This window comes from Porites lutea, chromosome 12 (assembly GCF_958299795.1).
Source record: "Porites lutea chromosome 12, jaPorLute2.1, whole genome shotgun sequence".
Lineage (NCBI taxonomy): Eukaryota > Metazoa > Cnidaria > Anthozoa > Scleractinia > Poritidae > Porites > Porites lutea.
In genome coordinates, this window is record NC_133212.1 from 14,375,100 (window position 1) to 14,393,806 (window position 18,707).

The 18,707-nt window shown below is 38.5% G+C and overlaps 1 protein-coding gene across 1 annotated transcript in view; it reads right to left on the reverse strand.

Moving 5' to 3' along the window:
• Positions 1–17,119, reverse strand: part of LOC140953745 (UMP-CMP kinase-like) — a 32,910-nt gene extending 15,791 nt beyond the window's left edge. Inside the window, exons 1-2 of the mRNA XM_073403140.1 lie at positions 16,841–17,119; positions 5,433–5,576 (exon numbers count right to left, since the gene is read on the reverse strand). Coding sequence (XP_073259241.1) covers positions 5,433–5,576; positions 16,841–17,119 — 423 coding nt within the window. The remainder of the gene's footprint in view (positions 1–5,432; positions 5,577–16,840) is intronic.
• Positions 17,120–18,707: the final 1,588 nt, after the last annotated feature.

The following is an 18,707-nucleotide window of genomic DNA, read 5'->3' on the forward strand; positions in this document are numbered from 1 at the left end:
TAAATTTAGGCTTCAAGTCGCGATTTAATTTTTAGGCATGTGCTACACCTTGGTTTTTCCTGAAACTCAAGCTATAAGTTATTAAAACACTGTGCTAAAACATATGTGAGAACTGGGTTGGGTAATTTAATCTGCGCTTCAGACGAACCTTCTGAACTTGAACAACTTTTGAGTGAAATAGGAACATTTGCATAATTCAACAATGCCTCGCTGTTGCCGAAACGGATCATTGGTGTTTCCTGAAAAGAAATCTGATGTACGATAGTAGTACGATAATAAATTTGCTAACACGAAAAAGAAATTAACTTACCTTTATAGTACGGGGCACTTCTTTTAATTTTTCTACGCTCAAGCTCCAAATTCTGCTGGCGCTAACGCATTTTGTAATTTGACCTCTAATGAAAGGTCATTGGAGATGGGCCAGGGTTATTAAAATGTCACTCAAACCAAATGAGCGTTATGATCTAAATTCTTAAGGTGGTTGAACAAAATATATCACGAGAAAAATATGTTTTAAAGACATTTTCGGCGATTTGAAAGATGTTCTTACCATTTAGTAGAATCAGTTACCACATATAGCGAGTCACAGTATTGCCTAAGTGTGAGAAGACAAGGAGTGATGTGGCGTGACAACGAACACCATCTTTCGAACTTAAGAATGTGCAGAAAACAAAATTGTTTATACATTTCTTTGATGTTTCCAAAGTTATTTTTTCAATTATACAACAACTGAAAGGTTGCATAGTCTGGCTGTCAACAGTGCTTGATTTAAAAGTGTAAAGTGGTGGTCAGTTTATCGGACACCTGCGTGATAAAAGAATTGACTAAGGGATTTGGAAAACATCAAAATCATACGCCCTGCTAGTACACACGAACACTGAGTAGGTTTTACTTTGGAAAACCTCGATAAATGATCTCGGAAGCTTTTTTTGTTTTGAGTGAAGAATCATAATAAAGAAAAAATTATGCTATTTCATATGTATATTTTGAGGAAGGGTGGCTCTGAATCTTACTTAGGTACTCTCTCTTGGTACTACCTCTTAAGACTCACATGGAATGGTCGTTGAGGGGCTAGAAGAACCCGTCGAAAGGGTTACGCTGTAACTCTTACTCAAAGATGTTCGGTAAGCAATTTGCTCTAAGCCCTGTCTCCCCCCTTTTCAAATGTTTGCACAGGCTAACCAGCATTAAAAAACTTGCATTAGCACACTCGACTAAGGAAATATTGCAAAGTAATTGGGGAAATGCTATCCAGGCAGGGCGGCCTTTTGGAGTGGCAGATGACGTAGCGCTATTTTCAAGACTACAAACCTCTCCTTGAGTGTGAAGACTTAAGGCGTGAGTTCCAGTTTGTAGTATTGAATATATACAATGAAGGAAACCTGGGGTCTAGAAAGCTGACCTGTTCCTCTCTGATTCCTTTACCAAAGGATACATCAAAGTATATCGGATAATTTCCTCCTTACAGCATGTTCGGCTACTCAAACAAGCTTTAAAACCTGACACTAAGATGATATACCGCAGATACAGCAAGCTAGAAAGCTGGAATCAAACGTGTTTACCAATGGGTTTTGCCCTGGCGTCTTCAAATTCACGTTAAAAAGGACACTGTTTAGGCACTGTTTCCCAGGGGTCCGTTTGTCCAAAGTCCCTATTACTTTTCGGGCCCGAAATCATTAACTGATAGTTTTCTCATGTTAGATGCAAAACTATTGAAATTTCTATCTTGCATGTAATCAAGAACAGCTTTAGGGGCCCGTTAATTATCAGGACTTTCGAGAAACAGGCCCAGAAGCGGATGCAGCCTCAATATCCGTCTCACTGATGACAGAGAGAAAGTTATGGTCGGAGACTTTCTTTTCAAGAGTTCTGATCATGGATTTCTGACGAGCCACCAAGTTTCAGTCTCAAGACCGGTACTAAAGCGCACACTCAGAACATGGCAAAATGACCGAGAGTAAAATTGAAAAGAAAACTTTGTGGGTAAAGAAAGTAGTGGAAGCGATAGGCGATAGTTGACAGGGGCACCCAACGTCAGTTTCCTCCTAACTGTATTGAAAACACTTTCATGCTATCCAAATTACTAAGTTTCATGCGGCGCCATATAATTATAAAAATTGTTCGGTCATCCAAAGGGCAACTTGAGTATTCTTTTCGATCGAAATTACAAGGGCTTCAAAATTATTTTTTTCGAGAATTTTGAAATTTTCTCTGATTCCTTCTCTATCACAATTTCGTATCCGAAAATTTTGATCCCCTTTATATGGAGAAAACCTGTCTCGTGTAGGAGAGTCACCCTCCCAGCCGAGAGAAAAAAAAAAGACATTGACCCCAACCAGCCTTCGGGCATGCTCCAATTGTCTCGCTTTGGCTATGCAAGCCCTTTACCGATACGGATCGGATTTGATCTAGACGGTCGGACCGAAATGTCTCCTTCCATTTGACAAAATTATTTTCCCCAGGACCACTGATCTGTATCCTGCTTACAAGCACTATAACCAAACTCGCGGTGGCTTTTGTTTGGTCGGTGCAACGTAAAGTGCTTAATATGGAGAAAAGTTGGCCTGGCTAGGAGGCTGACCCTACCATTGCAAAAGGGTGACTGGACAAGGTGGGTCAGCCTTCCAGCCGAGCCAACTTTTTGTCATTTAAAAAATTCGCCATGTTTTGTAAAGAAATGCGTGAAAAGTTGTCTCTTCCAGGGAAGCTCGGGTAAGCTGGTGACCCTTCTGCTCGAGACAAATTTTTTTCATATAAGCGGGACCTAAATTTTAGTTCTTCACATTAATCGCCATAGTCCAGCTGACGCACATCTTTTTGTTTTTTGTTCTATAAAGTGGAAAACTGAAATTAAAATATACAGTGGAACCCCAGCGTTGGGCCATAAAATCCTGGTCGTAATAGCGAGGTGGTGGCATTGAAGAGGTCTTCAAAATAATAAAATGACTCGGAGATTTTCATGTCTGGGTCGAAGGACTATGGGAGGTGAGACAAGAGGTGGTCGTATAAACGGGGTGGTCAAAAGGCGGGGTTCCTCTGTATATAAACAGAAACAAGAGTTTGACGATCGGACAACCATGTTCAGATCAGGAAAAAAATACTGAAAGATAATTGCAGAATGTTTACTAAAACTGTTATCCAAAACAATGGAACTTACATCGGCGAGAGAAAAGACAGCCGCCTGATAACGCGGTGTAATAGCTAGAGATTGAAGCCTGAAGTCAATCAAAGGCAAATACAAGGCAAGAGGGGGGAAGTTGACGTGAAAAAACTATATGTAATTTTTGGACTTATTGAGTATTGTATAGAAGCATACTTTAAGAAAACTTAGGAAAAAATTTTTAAAAAAAACATGATTTGGATTGTTAGTAGCATAATATGCTACTTCCGGCAAGAACATTAAAAAAAGGCATCGCTCAAATGGTTAGATTGGAAAGCCTGTGAATACTGTCACGCAACACTTTTGACCAGACATTTATGACCAAAGGTGTATCGGCAGCCCGAAAGTTTCACTATCAAAATCGCAGTTTTTGTGAGACCTAGAATTTTTAAATGGCAATGGATGTAAAAGTTTGACTGCGGAAAAGAAAGGCCAGCAATACCAAGAAATGTTCTGTTTGAGGTTATTTTCACGCACCACGTTTCCTCGAGGTTTTGGATCTTCTGTTGATTAGCTTGGGACTAGGCGCAATGCCAGTTAACCAGAACGGGAAAACACAGTGAGTTAACAAAAATTATCGTCTCAGTACATTTAATGTCTTTAATACAAGTGCGATTGTGTGTTACGTTTCTCTTGGAGAGTCCAGCCATCGTGGCTTGTCGAGCAACAACCAACCGACGTTCTTGAAAAGTCTCATATTTCAAGCAAAATTTATTCAACTTCGGAAGGTTCGTGTGAAGTACAAATTTAATTACCCAGGCCAATTCTTACATATGTTTTAGCACAATGTTTAAATGACTTATGCCTTGAGTTTCAGGAAAAACCAAGGTGTAGCACATGCCTAAAAATTAAATCGCGACTTGAAGCCTAAATTTAAACTTCGTTGAGTTGAAAAAGAACCAAAACTAAAATAAAATTGTTTACCTTCCACATTATCGTGAAGATAAGAATTAACCGCCATACTAGGGCTAAAATCCTTTATAAATTGATTTATCGGGGAATATTTTACCACGCTTTCTTCCTTTTTGCGTGCGAGCGAAGTTTTGAGACCGCCTCATTTTGCCTCAAATTTTGGTTGTTTTCAAGTCGCCGACCACGAAAATTGATTTTGTCGATTTTCTCCAAATCCAAGCGGCCTTTTGAAAAACAAACTACACCACGTTTAATTTCTTACTTATACCTATCTATGGACAAGATATGAGCGAAAATCATTTTTTGACTGTGGCCGCGAAATTTCGATTTTGCTCGATTTTGACAGACATTTGCTCTTACAATTTTATAATTAAAAATGTCTACTGTCAGAGGCTTTATGTACACTGTGTTAACCCATTCGCTCCTGGAGATTTTGCCGAAAAACGCGTTTTGAAGCTAGTCGAGTGGTTTTCTGGTCACTGTCGTGCTATAAAGAGCTTAAACTTACCACAAACCGGTTTGCAGGTCGTACACGTGGCGGCCTTCTGATCCAGATGCAAAACATCAGCTTGCGAAGTTCGGGCATGCGCAGAAAGCAAAATTTCGAGATTTTGGGTTTAAAAGTGACACAGCAGTCTTGACTTTTACTTTTCGCTTTCTCTCTTCCCCTCTTTTTTCGCTTTTCTTGCCAAATTTTTTTTTTGTCTTGCTGCGCATTTAGTAGGCTTCATTTTGGTGGGAAGAGTTTTTAGGAAAGCTTTTAGGATCTTAGGATTAGGTGAAAGGAAAGGTAGGTGGGTAATGGAACAAGATTTTCATGGAGATTTTCAGGTCAATGTCAAATGGTTTTTTGCTTCTTTCTCCGGTGTCCTTGACTGAATTGTGCTCATTCTGGTATGGTTTGAAAGATATCTTCACACTACACAAGTTAGCAAAGAAAGTTGTCCTTGACCGTTAAAACTGATGACGTCACAAAGGGTAGAAAGGACCTGGATCCGCACGGGCGGTTACGGGCGGTTCAGGGGCGAATGGGTTAACAGAGAAGAATATTATTTTGGTAATAATAAAGTTAAGAGTAGGTTATTATAAATTAGAATGACAATTTAAAAATTATGTCTGTAGTTTTCCACCAAGAAGTCTGTTTTCAGATGTGCTAGGTAGTCCTTAGAGCTGTTAATATTTGTCATGTCATGACAAGAAGGCCTACTTTACATGCAATGACATACTCTGAAAAAGAAACTGGCTCAAATTCAATTTTTTCATAGAAGAAAAAACAACAACAACTACTACTATACAACAACAACAAAGAGTGAAAACAAAACATGACACCAAATCAAACATTCAAAACAAAATGTTGTACCTTTTCAATCAAGCTTATTGTGATTTCTACAGGAACAATCTTTCCTTCCTTCATACAAGTTTCAATAAGGTCTCCATTTTCTGAGCCACTGGCTCTTTCCACTCTTAATAATTCCCCTGCTGATAAATGAATGTATCCAAATTCCTACAATAAAATACAGTAAAAACCCGCGTATAAGAACCTAGGTTTTTCCAAGTTAGCCTAAACAGGTTCTTATATAAATGGTATTCAGTGTAAAATTAGGCTAACCAGGTTCTTATTAAATTAGGTTCTTAACTTTTGTTCAAGAAATAAAGCTGAATTTTTAAATGATCTGGTGTTTAATGTCCAAAAACAGTATTCTTGGAGGCTTCGTTAAGCATAGCCTGCAGTGCAGGCGTTTTCATCGGGCGCGCGCGAATGGTTTTAATCGCGAAAGCGCCATGTTGAAACTCCCGAAGAGAGGAGGAAAGTTACTATTTCTACTCTCCCCAATCTTCCTCTGTCATAGAATCAAAGATGGCGGCTTCATCATAGCGATCCGATTAACAAGCTTTCGCCCACCCAAAATACGCCTGCACTGCAGGCTACCTTGTCGACGATGAACGTGACTTCATTCCCCGTATGCAAATTAGCCTTAGATGCGTCGTTTCAACATGAAACATAATCCTTACATTTCATATTTCTAAGGAGAAAAATAACTCTCCTTTCCACAGAAAAACACGAACCATCACTTAGAATCCCCTTAAGGTCTGTTTTTTTTTTTTGTTTAACGAGGAAGAAGCAGCTGAATAATATATCATGATATATGTTTGCGTGGCTTAAAATAATTCAATTACTGTGGCCTGTCACGCATTCCTAACGAGGGACGGTCGATTAGAAAACAATAGCGTTGAATCGATCAATTTTATATATTCAGTGTATATTATCATCTTTTTTTAAATGGTAGTTATTGATAATAATTAAAAATAAAGTTAACTTGCAAGGTAAGTCCTCTTGTCACCACAATAAAATTTGTGGGCACTCTTTTTTGCTTATCAGATGTTTGTACACGGCACTATGATTAAAAAAAAAAATGCCCCACACTTTTTCTATCTAAATCCATGTACAGCTTTGCAAAAGGCAAATTAGCTGTAAATTTCAGTTATTCAAAGATCTTTACAGCATTTACCGGTAGCAGAATGAAACGGGAAAAATAGTTTCTTTTTTCAGTGAATACACGCAAAAGGGATTATCTCAGTTTTAAGTTTTTGTTAGGGTATAACAGCCGTATTCCCAAGATGATCTTGTTTTGGTTTCAATCTAATTGAATTATAATGCAACAGATGCCAGTTTCAAATATAATTATGTCAATGAAATCGCCGAAGAGATCAATTGTGAAAAAAGCTGTTCTTTTCGCGAGATCGTCAAGACAGAGTGTGGTCCCAGTAGGGGTGTGGAGGGAAATGTGTTGGTCGCAGAGTGCATGAATGATATTACGTCGCACTTAGCCTGCTGTCACTTGTCTAAGTGTCACAAAGTCAATGACTGAATGAACTCATTTTAGCGAGAGTAGAGGTTTGGTAGGTATTCGGAACTGAAATGACAATCTGCCCAAGGCACAGACACTAATAGCCTGTGTACAGACCCCCTTCTCCTCCCCTTAGGAAAAATCGGAGAAGCGGCCCCTTCTCCGAGGGGGTGGGGGGTGGTGTTAGCCTGCGCGCAGACCCTTTAAACCTTGTTTATAGACTATATCCACACTATATGCGATACGTGGGCCGGCTGCACCGCAGGCTAGGGTGGTGTGTACACAGGCTAACACTAAAATGACAATCTGCCCAAGGCACGGACACCTACTTGGCAGGTTTTTGCGAGCGCCAAGGTCTTGTTAGGCTCGATTGTAAGCCGCTACGCTGGAAAATGAGCCCCCAAGGGATTGGGAGACGGCGGAAATCGAGCCTAAGGTCTTGTCAATACTCCCGCCACACTCTGGATCATACTGGCAAAATGACTATACTGTGGCACGAAATAAGTCAAAGTTTTGCTCCATCATGTAAGTATCATTCTCTTTTCTTCAGGCAAAAAATTTCTAAACGTACAGAGATATTCTTATTTCTCCATTTAACATTTTATCTTGCGATGCTTTCTGATGTTCGTTTCCAGTTTAGTTGAGCTTGCAAAGATAGTTTATTTATTTATATTTTTTGACAGCCGTGTATCTTGCTCTAATCAATTCTTACCTATAAAATACTATACATAAAGGTTAATCCGTGTGATGTAAAAGATAGTTTTCTGATAATTGTTTGAAGAGCATTGTAAATGGGGAAAAAAGAAAGAACTTTCTACACGGAGTCAGGATTCAACCTCGTCCCCGCCTGCTTTCCCGCCCCTGCCATTTTCTAAGAGGAATGTCCTTGGGACGTGTGTGAAAAGTATTTCATTCTTGCAATAAAAACAATTTTTTTTAACTTAAACAGTGTTTAAAACATGTCTCTGGTTTTGTAAAAATTAGTGAGACTTAAAAGTACCAGAATGTTTAGTTCAACTTTATGTAGCCGATTTGCTCCTTCTGTGGCAAGAAACGTGAAAAAACTTGACGCCAAAGGGTCGAGAAGAGTACGATTGAGCAGTCAGTAACCATGTCCACACCTTTGCGGGAGAGGTTTATTGGACAAGATTTCTCTGTTTTTCTTGTTTTGATAATGTTTTCATTAAGTCTTCAAAAATGCTTCCAGATTGTATTTGCATTTGTATTTATACCCTCTTGAACAATGTGCTCCATCAAAGTGCTCCTCCCATCTCTCTATTTTTAACCTACTTTACCATCCACCCTCTCTCCCTCCGGTTCCACCTCTACTTTTACAAGCATTTATACTTAAAGGGGTGAAATTTCTCCTCTGTATATTAATTTCTGAAAAATTAAGTCCTTCTACTTTTTCCTTAAATTCTTAAACTTAGTTCTTTTTTCTTTAAGAACCGCCAAAGCTGCTGCAATAAGAGCACTCGCCCTTTCATATACTTCATCTAGTGAAAGCCTACCCTTTTACATACCTGAAGCCTGAAAAAGATACCCCTTTCGGGCGGAGCCTCCCCGTATAGGCCATCTTAGGGAGTTCCCCCCACCCCCGTTCCAATTCCGTGCTCACCTATTGCCAGCCCATGTTGGACTCTAGGCCCGTTTGAGTCAACACCTAAACATAGTCCCAAGTGTAATTACAATAAGGCAATGGACGAAATAACCGATGTAATGAACTTGAATATACATTGAACTTGACCATAGAGATCTGCAGCAAGAAGACGAGGTGTTCGAAAGGCAAAAGCTTGTTGCAGGAATCGCTGAAGATTAATTGAGACCACAATCCCCTCAATCAGAAGCTTTCAACCTATGTGTATGTCAAAGAAAGATCAACCAAGTGAGTTCAACGTGGTAACAGAGCCGTAGGGCAGCTGCCTCCCCTGGACCTGTTGAGCCAGACAAATCAAGTCTGTGGATGGATTTGTTTTCTTTAGACTCAGTTATTTTGATAATAGTGACTTGCAATTGTTTGCCATTTTCATCTTCGAGGTTGATTTTTCAGAGACATATCTCATGACAAGTGCTGAAAATAGCATTTCGGAGCCTCCAAATTTGAAAATTTTTCAAGGGGAGGACACCCACAGACCCCCCTACAAGGCTCGTGCCTTCGGCTGATCTCGCGATAATGCCCCTCGTTACAAAAAACCTAGCTACAGCCCTGGGTAATGCTAAAAAAAAATAAGTTGTGTCACTTTAAAATACCATTCAAATCCAGGGAAAGAAAAGGAGACCTAATTTACAAACTTTCGTCTTTCATTCACCATGTTCACTGAGTGCACGTGCTTTTCTCCATCGGCTCAGTAGTAAACATAGACAACATAGAGATCCTTAATTTAGTGTGATTAACAGCCGGCAAAAACTTTTGGGATTTAACAGGAGACGGACCGTAAACAAAAAACTATGCCTTTTTCTTTTTTTCCAAGTGACTCCTATTTGGCTAATTGTCGTGTATTACACCATGGGCCGTCATATTAATAAACCATATCCTAGTGCGCCTGGTGATACTGACTCAGTTAAAACGGTCGTAGAATGAATAAATGCAACAGCACGGTATTTCCCACCCAATAAAGAATCGGAATTAACAGTGATTAAATTGTATGATTATCAATAACTATCACCTCAAAAAAGATGTAATAAGATAAAAGAACTGATCGATACACGGTCACTCTGGGGGAATGCGTGACGAGCCACAGTAATTAAATTATTTTAATTCGCGTAAACATATCTTCTTCGGCTGCTTCTTCCTCGTAAAAGAAACATACCTAAGGGGATTCTAAGTCATACATCGTTCGTGTTTTTCCGTGGAAAGAAGAGATATTTTTCCCTTAAAAATATGAAATACAAGTGTTATATTTCCTGTCAATTTGTTGAAACGACGCACCTAAGGCTAATTTGCATACGGAGAATGTAAGACATGTTCATCGTCGACAAGAAAAAAAAAAACAAGAAAAAGCGATTACCAAGTTTTCTTCACATGTTTTCGAAAGTCCAACATTTAAAGGGTCTAATGACAGTTAGTGATAACTAGATATGTTAAAGCTGTGGAAATTAGCCGACCAGATGCAGACCGTTACAATTCCAGCTTTGCTGTCAAAATGGCGAATTTTGGAACATTAACGGAACTTTTTACAGCACGCAAAGAGGAGTGCCCACAAATTTTATTGCATTAAGAAGTAGACTGGTCTTAGTACTTCTGTTTTATCACAGACTTGAGTCTGGGTCAGGTGCCACTTTTGCGAAATTACCGTTCAGCTCTAGTTATGCCAATTACTTTTCCCGATAAGCAAATTAAAGGTCATTTTAAAAAAATCATATCTCAGCCAACTTTCCACAGAATGCAACCATTAAACCTTGAAACTATTAATCAGAGTTAAAACTTTTGTGTGTAAAATAATCAGCTTATTCGGCTTTGTGAGGCAGGTTTGACAGAGCCCTAAAGTTTCACCAAAATCGCACCACTTCCGACGGCAAACTGGCTAGTTTTAGGTGACCCAGAAAATCTTCTTGTAATATAGAGAAAAAATTGAGTTGGTCCAAATAAATGTGATATTTCTTCATGGGATAGGATAGTTATCTTCCACTGGAAAAATCAGGGCAATCCGTTATAGACCGAAATTTGCCTTATCGGTTCTTACGCGGACAGCCTCTTAATTTCTAAAATTTTTTAAAATTTTTTAAAATTTTTAAAATTTTTCAAACTAAACTAGTGAGCAGCACTCTGTGAACTGTTGCTGTAAAACTTGTTTATTACTAATTTTAGCTAAAACCGTGGCCACAAAGTTTTCTCACGCCTTGCGTAAAAAAATTTCACAGCTGCGCCTGTTCCTTTTCGTAAATCCGGCCAAGCCTTCAATGTTTGCGACCATCATTATTTTTAGTCATATTATGGCTTAAATACAGGCGTTTAGTACTTGATTGTAAAACTCCCTGAAGAAGTCTACGTTAGTTAGACGAAACGCGTAGGAGAATAAATAAGTTTTAGAGCAACAGTTCGCAGAGTGCTGCTCACCAGTTTAGTTTTAAAAATTGTCACATCGTTTAAGGGTGGGAAAAGGCTGGCATCGCCCAACTATTAGATGAATCGTTTAGTCTTCCCCCTAAGAATCCATTTGAAGAGACTGAAGATTCTATTGAGATCTCCTAGAAAGGACATGTAACGATACTCTCTTTTTATTGCTGACTGACTTTTAGAGGAATACGGCTGCCGCTAAGGGACAGCATATTGGTTTTGTTTCAATTGTTGATTAACGTACAATTTTTGTAAAAAAGAAAAAATAAAGTCACTTAATCGTCTATTTCGCGAAATTAGATTCCCTGCAAACACAATTTTTCTCCGCAATCGCGAAATTAAAGACTCGCGAAATGTGCCGAGCCGTACAGGGACTAGGCATGGCAATGTCTACCGTAGCGTCAGAGAAAAAACAGGGAAATGTTGTTTATCGGCAACTTGTTTTACAACAGTGACATCACTGCGTGTTGTTTCACTAGTGTTTCGAGGGCACGACCTCCTGAAAATCGCAAATATTAATCCCCATCAAGAAGCCACACTTTCGCTATGGAAAAAAAATTAGTTCCCCGAGAGAGCGGCGGAAATGGAACCAGGGTCTTGGTCAACACCTAAAAGGCGCTTTACCTAATGTGCGTACGGAGCCACAGTAGCAGGGGAATAAAAAACGCAACCATAAGTGAGTTTAGTACCTTCCTTAAAAGTAGCAAATCTAGGGAAAAATTTCTTTTACGGTCAACTCTTTTCACCCTATTTACGGCTAACGGTTAAAATTTTTCAATTTTTACGGCTATCGACTAAATTTTTGGCCGTTTTACGCCTATCGGTTAACCCCATTGAGACCCTCATATATAGGGAGAGTACAGGCTGTCCATAATAACCATTAAGGGCTAAAAAGATAGGGCAGCCTCACTTAGGTTATTAATAAATGATTATATATATATATTTAAGGGTCAGGTACCGCACACGTCCACACACAGCTACACAAAACATTCACACAAAAAAAACGAGTAGAAAAAGAAACTCAAGACAGCAAAAGAAAGCTAAGTATACCGGTATTAAACAACGGAAAGCCATAATTTTATATTCTGTTTCATCTGTTGAAGAAGCACAAAGCTAATCGAAGATTTTGAGACTCAAAATACCGTAAAAATTTTCCCTCTACAAGGACTACAAGGCAAGCAAAGGCTTTGGAGGTACAGGTGAGTAGTAGCTATATTATTATACAGTGGCGGATCCAGACCTTCAGATAAGGGGGGGGGGGGGGGGGGGGCACCCGGTCATCCAGACCCTGAGATAAGGGGGGGCCCGGTCTCCAAAAAAATTTTTTCGGCCCTACGGGCGCAGCCTCAGATTGGTCTAAAAATAAGAGGGGGTGCGGGCCTCCCAGGCTCCTTCCCTAGATCCGCCACTGTTATATACAAAGTGGGCCGTTGACCATAGCCCTACTCCAATTTCCCAAAATATCATTTGCTTAGTTCGTTGGCACAAGCAAACCTCTTTGAGATCTTAACAGTGTCCATAGAATCCGCAATCGACAGTTTGCCGGGTATGCATAAGTAGGCAGTTGTTCAAACAAAGGCTAAAACCATCCTGCTTCATGGTGCTTCTTGAGTCGTCAGAGGGTAGAAAACGTGCGCCCTGGATGCTACAACTGGTGTTCAATAAAAGCTTAACATTTCCACTTGACCAATTTTGGGTTGAGAAACATGGCTGTGGTGGTGGTAGGAAAGGGGGGTGGGGGCAAGCTCCCCCTCCCGCTGCTATTTACATTAAAGGCAATTCCCTTTCAATCAAACAGCTATGACTGTGGCTGAGTTTGTCTGCATGGTAAGCTTATTTTGCATAGTATTGCCACAATTTGTAATAGCAATGACTATAAGAAACCTCCATTAAGCGGACTCCCAATTAAGCGGACACCCTGTCCTAAGCAGACACTAAGCCGGGTCCTGAAACGGAGGTCTGATATTTCCCTTTATAACAAACCCCTATTTTCAGCGGACACCTCTATTAAGCGGACGCAGACACTAAAATAAGTTGTATTTGGCTAATTTCTATTGTTAAAAACCTCTATTAAGCAGACACCGGACTGAATTGACAATAGTAGTGTTGGATTACGTCCTTGAAATACGTACTGAAGTCAGTTAATGTTTTTGCATTTACAAAAAAATTAAAGTTGGTAATGAAAGGTAATGAACTTGAACTCTAGATAGCTTCTTTAACAACATGCAACTTTTTCACAGTACAGAGTAACCGTTAAATGTTAATCGTTAACAAACATTGTGCAATTTTTAAAACCTCTATTAAGCCGTCACCCTCTATTAAGGAGACACTTGGGAAGGTCCTGAAGTTGCCCACTTAATACAGGTTTCACTGTAATTGATACAATAATAATGTAATATTAATGATTATAATTATTATAATTTAAATTGTTAGACAAAGAAATATTTTTAAACTTTCAGTATTGTGAACATCACTCATGTTCTTAAACTACTGCTGTAAATGATAACATTAACATGTATGACATGAAGTTTGCACAGAACTTGAGCAAGGAAAAAAACCCAATTTTCATCAGATACTGTACAGAACCTCTGTTAACCGACACCTCCTTTAAGCTTACCTGCACCTCTTACTAAAAGACACTTATCTGGGTTCACAGCAATTAATTGCTACGTTAAAATCTGCATTAATCCAAACTATTGTAATAATATTAAAGACATCTTTTTTTGGTAACAAACATCCATGTAGATCGGTCAAATCAGACCTAAAATTCTTTGCAGAATAGTTGCTCACATAATAGATCATAGCTATAGCAAATACTCCTCTCTCTATGGCAGTGGCGGACCTAGGGGAGGTGCCCGGGGGGGGGGGCTTATTTTAGACCAAACTAAGGCCCAAAGGGCCGAAAAACATCTTTTTGGGGAACCCGCCCCCCATCTCAGAGTCTGGATGACCGGGGCCCCCCTTATCTGAAGGTCTGGATCCGCCACTGTATGGGGCACTTCAGTTGAACAAATGCCTTTCACAAGCAGCATAATTCTGCAGTAATTTGGTCAACACTTTGATACTAAATAAGAAAGCAAATTAACATATAGAGGGAGAAAAGAGTATCGAGAGTGCACCAAAAATCGACCCATTGGTCAAATCACACAGCCAATAATGTACAAGAAAACTGAAGGGAAGTTTAATGATGATCAAAAAAGGAAAAACAATCTTACTGTTGAATAATTACTTTTCCACGTTTGTTTCTTCATGAAATTAAATAGCATCTGCTCTACTTGATCAAATGACAGAGCATTTTCTTTTTTTCAAGAATGACATGCCTTTACTGTAAAAGAAGTTGAACGAACAATTACAGCAGAAGAGGCTTTAAGGTATACTTATAAACTAATATTTAAGCAAGACCTCAAAGAAATCAGGGAGTGGGGATTATTTACAGAGAGGGACGGGCTAATGCAAATGGGAAGATACCATTTCCAAATTCTTTGGACTCTTGGCTCCCCTTTCAGTTTTTACAGGACATATTTTCAGGGTGCAAAGAAAATCATTTTTACAGCTTGCCTTTCGGGCAAGCTGAAGCTAGAGTTTACTAGCCCAGACGTCATTTTAAATAGCCCCAAACCTTTTTGACGAGCAGAATTGATTTCACAGTTCTTCTGTTATTCAAATTCCTCAAAAAACATCACATGCCTGTTGGGCAAGTTAAAAACAGAATTCACTTGCCCGATAGCAAAATCCACTAGCCCCGGGCTATCGGACACTACTTTCTTGTAGCTGGTCTAGATCACACAAAATTCGGCTTTTCTTAGTTTCAAAGTTTTTTGTTTATTGTTGTCATGGTATTATCGATTTTACCTAAAACTACATTTTGACAGATTTCAATCCATAGTCAATTACTGGTGAAAATGTTATAGCGATCAGACAAAGAAAAAAACACTTTTAAGGCGATTGAAAAATATCGGTATGGCCTCTAAAAAACTGTATCGAAACACCTTTTAAAAGGAGAACTCAACTACAAATCTTGGGTTTTCTGTGGTCCTAGGGTATTCTGTGGTACCAAAAAGTGACCTTACAAAAGTTGCGTTTTTGTCGTTCGTCTGCGTTTTCATCGCCAGCTAGGCAAAAACGACAACTTTTCCATGATACCCAAGACATCGCACAGATTTTTGATGAATGCTGAGAAATAAAAACACAGTTCTGGACTGTTTGCCAACGTGTTACAACTCTACCCGGCTGTGCAAACTATCTAGCTATTTGAAGCAAGAATGGTGCAGCTTGTTTTCTGTTTTTTGAGGTGACACCCTTCTGTTCCTCTGTTTATACAACATGGAATTTCGTTCTCAATATTTCTTGATATCAGAACATGGAACCTCCCTTGCCCAGCAGCGAGTACTTTTCCGTTCGCTTAAAGTTTTAGAACATGTACTATTGAGTATTAATTTTCCTTTCGGGGTAGCCTGCAAAGCATGCAGATTTTTGGCGTGTTATTCTTTTGTGGTTCGCAAGGTAAGAGACAACCACCGGCACTAAAGCTAAACAGAGGTCAAACGAGGAAATGATTAGGGAGGGGGTGAGGGAAAAAGGGAGAGAGAATTTTCGAATAGGATAGATCAAAAAAGACTTTAGGGCCATTTGACACCACAAATGATAAATAGAGTACTATAAAATAGGCGAAAATCGCAAAAAAAAAAACATATTAAAAGCGATAAAATTTAAACGATCAAAACGAAGAAATTTAAAATAATTAATACATAGACAACCTCATAAATTATAATTTTTTACACTACACTAACCGCGACAATTGCCAAGGACAACAGAAGTGAAAAACAAAGTTAGAGCAAAAAGCCCCTGAAAAAGACGAAAAAACGTACGAAGCCGTCAGAGCATATTTAAACTCGAGAAAAATCGAAACAAAAAATAGGATTACTAGAATGAGAAGTGAACCAGAAATCAACCATGAGAAAAACCTAAAAACAGATCACAATATAAACTAACTTCAGCCACATGCCCGGACATTCATTTGTTTACTTTTGCCATATCTGCGAACGGGTTTAATAATTAAGTGTGCTCGACCAAGTTTCTGCTCTCAGTTGTGACTACGCGTGGATTCTGCAAACAAAATGGCTGTTTCCACCTGCCGGCATTGAAGGTTGAAATTGTTTATTGTGCTCGAAATTCTGCTGGTAGAACTTATTCAAGCCTAGGTAATTAAAAAATTATGAATAATGAAGAGTGAAACTCTTTACGAAAATATTATGGTTCATGCGCTAAGGTGTTAAATAACTTTCTTAAATAAAAGTCGAATTTTGTTTTCTTTTTATTCTATTTCTCTAACTCCAAAATTCTATTACTGTTCTATGTCTTTGCGTATGATCAACAACCCAAACTAATCAATACCTGTATAGCTTATACTAATAATAATAATAATAATAACGCGAATATTTATACAGGATAACCTATCAGTTCTAATAAAAAGAACTGTTATCAAAAGGGTCCTGTAATTATCTCATAATTAGCTAAAAAATAAAAAATAAAATCGAAAAAGGAAAATAGAATAAAATAACACTAAGAAATCTAAGATTTACAAATCAAAATCTGTAAAAATCATCGACTTACAAGACTGAAAAGAGTATGAATTATGGAATACTATTGAAAAAATTGTTTTAAATTACTCTTAAAAAGAAACCTAGAGTTTACAGTTCTTAAATGCCGAGGTAAAGTATTATAAACTAGAGCCCCTTGAAAGGCAAAACTTCTAGGTCCAAATTCTAATTTGGTTTTGGGAAGTTTTAGTGAACACCCATTGTTTCTAGTGTTAATGTTGTGTTCATTTTTTGTAAAATATCCTTTAAAAGGGGTACAGACATTATCCTGAAGACAATCAAACACAAGCTGGCAGGACTGCCTCTTTATTAAACTCTCCACTGTCTGGACTTGATAATTTCCACCAATGACTTTCTGACTTCGACGTTCAATGCTTTCAATTCGACTCTTACGGGAATGTGACCAACCTAGACCCAAAGTTCCACAGTACGTAAAAACAGGTTGAATCATTGCTTTGTAGATTTTCTCAGCACTGCTCTTGTCGATTAAAGGTCGGATTCTCCTGAGTAAATTAAATCTTCCAGCTGCTCTTTTATACATTTTGTCAAAATGTGATTCGAGATTTAAGGATGAATCCAAGTTTACACCCAAGTATTTATACGATGACGTGGTATTAATCAGTGTCCATTTACAGTCAAGGCTAGTTGTCTTCCATTCAATGCATTAAGCCTTTTGGCGGTAACAAAGATCATACACTCAGTTTTGCCCTTTTTTAGATTAAGGACAAGCTCATTATCACGAAACCAAGAAGACAGGTTGTGGCAATCTTCACTGAGATGCCTTTGAATGGATTCCAGATCTTTAGCAGCCGTGAAAATTACTGTATCATCCGCATAAGTGATGACTGAGGTTGACTGAAGAGGCGTATGCACATCATTAAAATGGATAGTAAACAATAGCGGACCCAATATACTTCCTTGTGGAACTCCAGAAAATATGGGATTGGCATCTGACAAAGCACCTTTGAATTGGACTGATTGCGTTCGAGAAAACAAATAATCAGTAAACCAATGAAGCTCCTTATTGTTAATTCCATAAGACGGCAACTTGTTAAGAAGGCATGAATGACTAACAGTGTCAAATGCTTTTGACAGATCGATAAAAACAGCACCCACGATGTTTCCATTGTCAACTTCTTTCCTGATTTTGTCCGTAAAATATGTAACCGCTAGTTCAGTAGAGCGTTTAGATCGGAATCCGAACTGGAAAGATGACAGCAAACCATTATTAGGTACCTACATGAGCTTTTTAGTTAAAGAAGACTAGCAAAATGTTTCTCAGAAAGTATCTTGAAACCACGCAAATTGATCATCACTTGCTTCTATTCGTTCACTTTGTTTACTAAAAAAAACAACAAAGGCTTAGTAATAAAAAATGGTTATAAGTGAGCTGTTCTCGATCTATATTTCATCTGTAGTACTACTGTAGTTTACTGTCAATTAATCCCATTACTTACAATGTATGAGGACATTATTAGGCTACTTCTAGTAAAAGTTGGAAAGTACAACGAACACCTTTCCAACAAGCACCAATTAAATTTAGAATAAAGTTCAGTAAAGTAGAACCCTTGAATATTACATCTAGAAAAAGGCGTCCCTTTCCTTTTTTGAAAGCTCGATCACTTATATTTTCTTCAGTGGAGATTTGTGAAAAAATTATGCATGAGTAAGATACTTCATTTTTAACCATACGACGCATAAAAGGAAGGAGGGTGTGGATGCGAAGAGTTGTCTCCGATAAATACGCGACGCTCTTTCTCTTTCTCTCTTGTTCCAGATAAGGAATAAAAACCGCCCATCACGCTGCTATCAAAACCGTGACAAAATAGAATATGGAGATCGCCAGAGATCTTGTCTTTTACCTTAGGGATTAAATACTACTCAAAAACTTTCAAAGTTTTCTTTTAACTTTTGAGGCTGGCTTTTAAAATAGTGTATTTTTTTTTATCTATACTGTTTTTAAATAAAAGGATGGTCGTGATGACTCATACTTGGGAGCGGAGAGCTTTTCATCGATGACTAAGCTCAAGTTCAGATCTTAAATCACCAGGAACTAACGACAGAGACGCAGAACGAAACATGAGTCCTAAAATATTCCCTCCTGCTTTACCATGCAGGTTGAACATTGT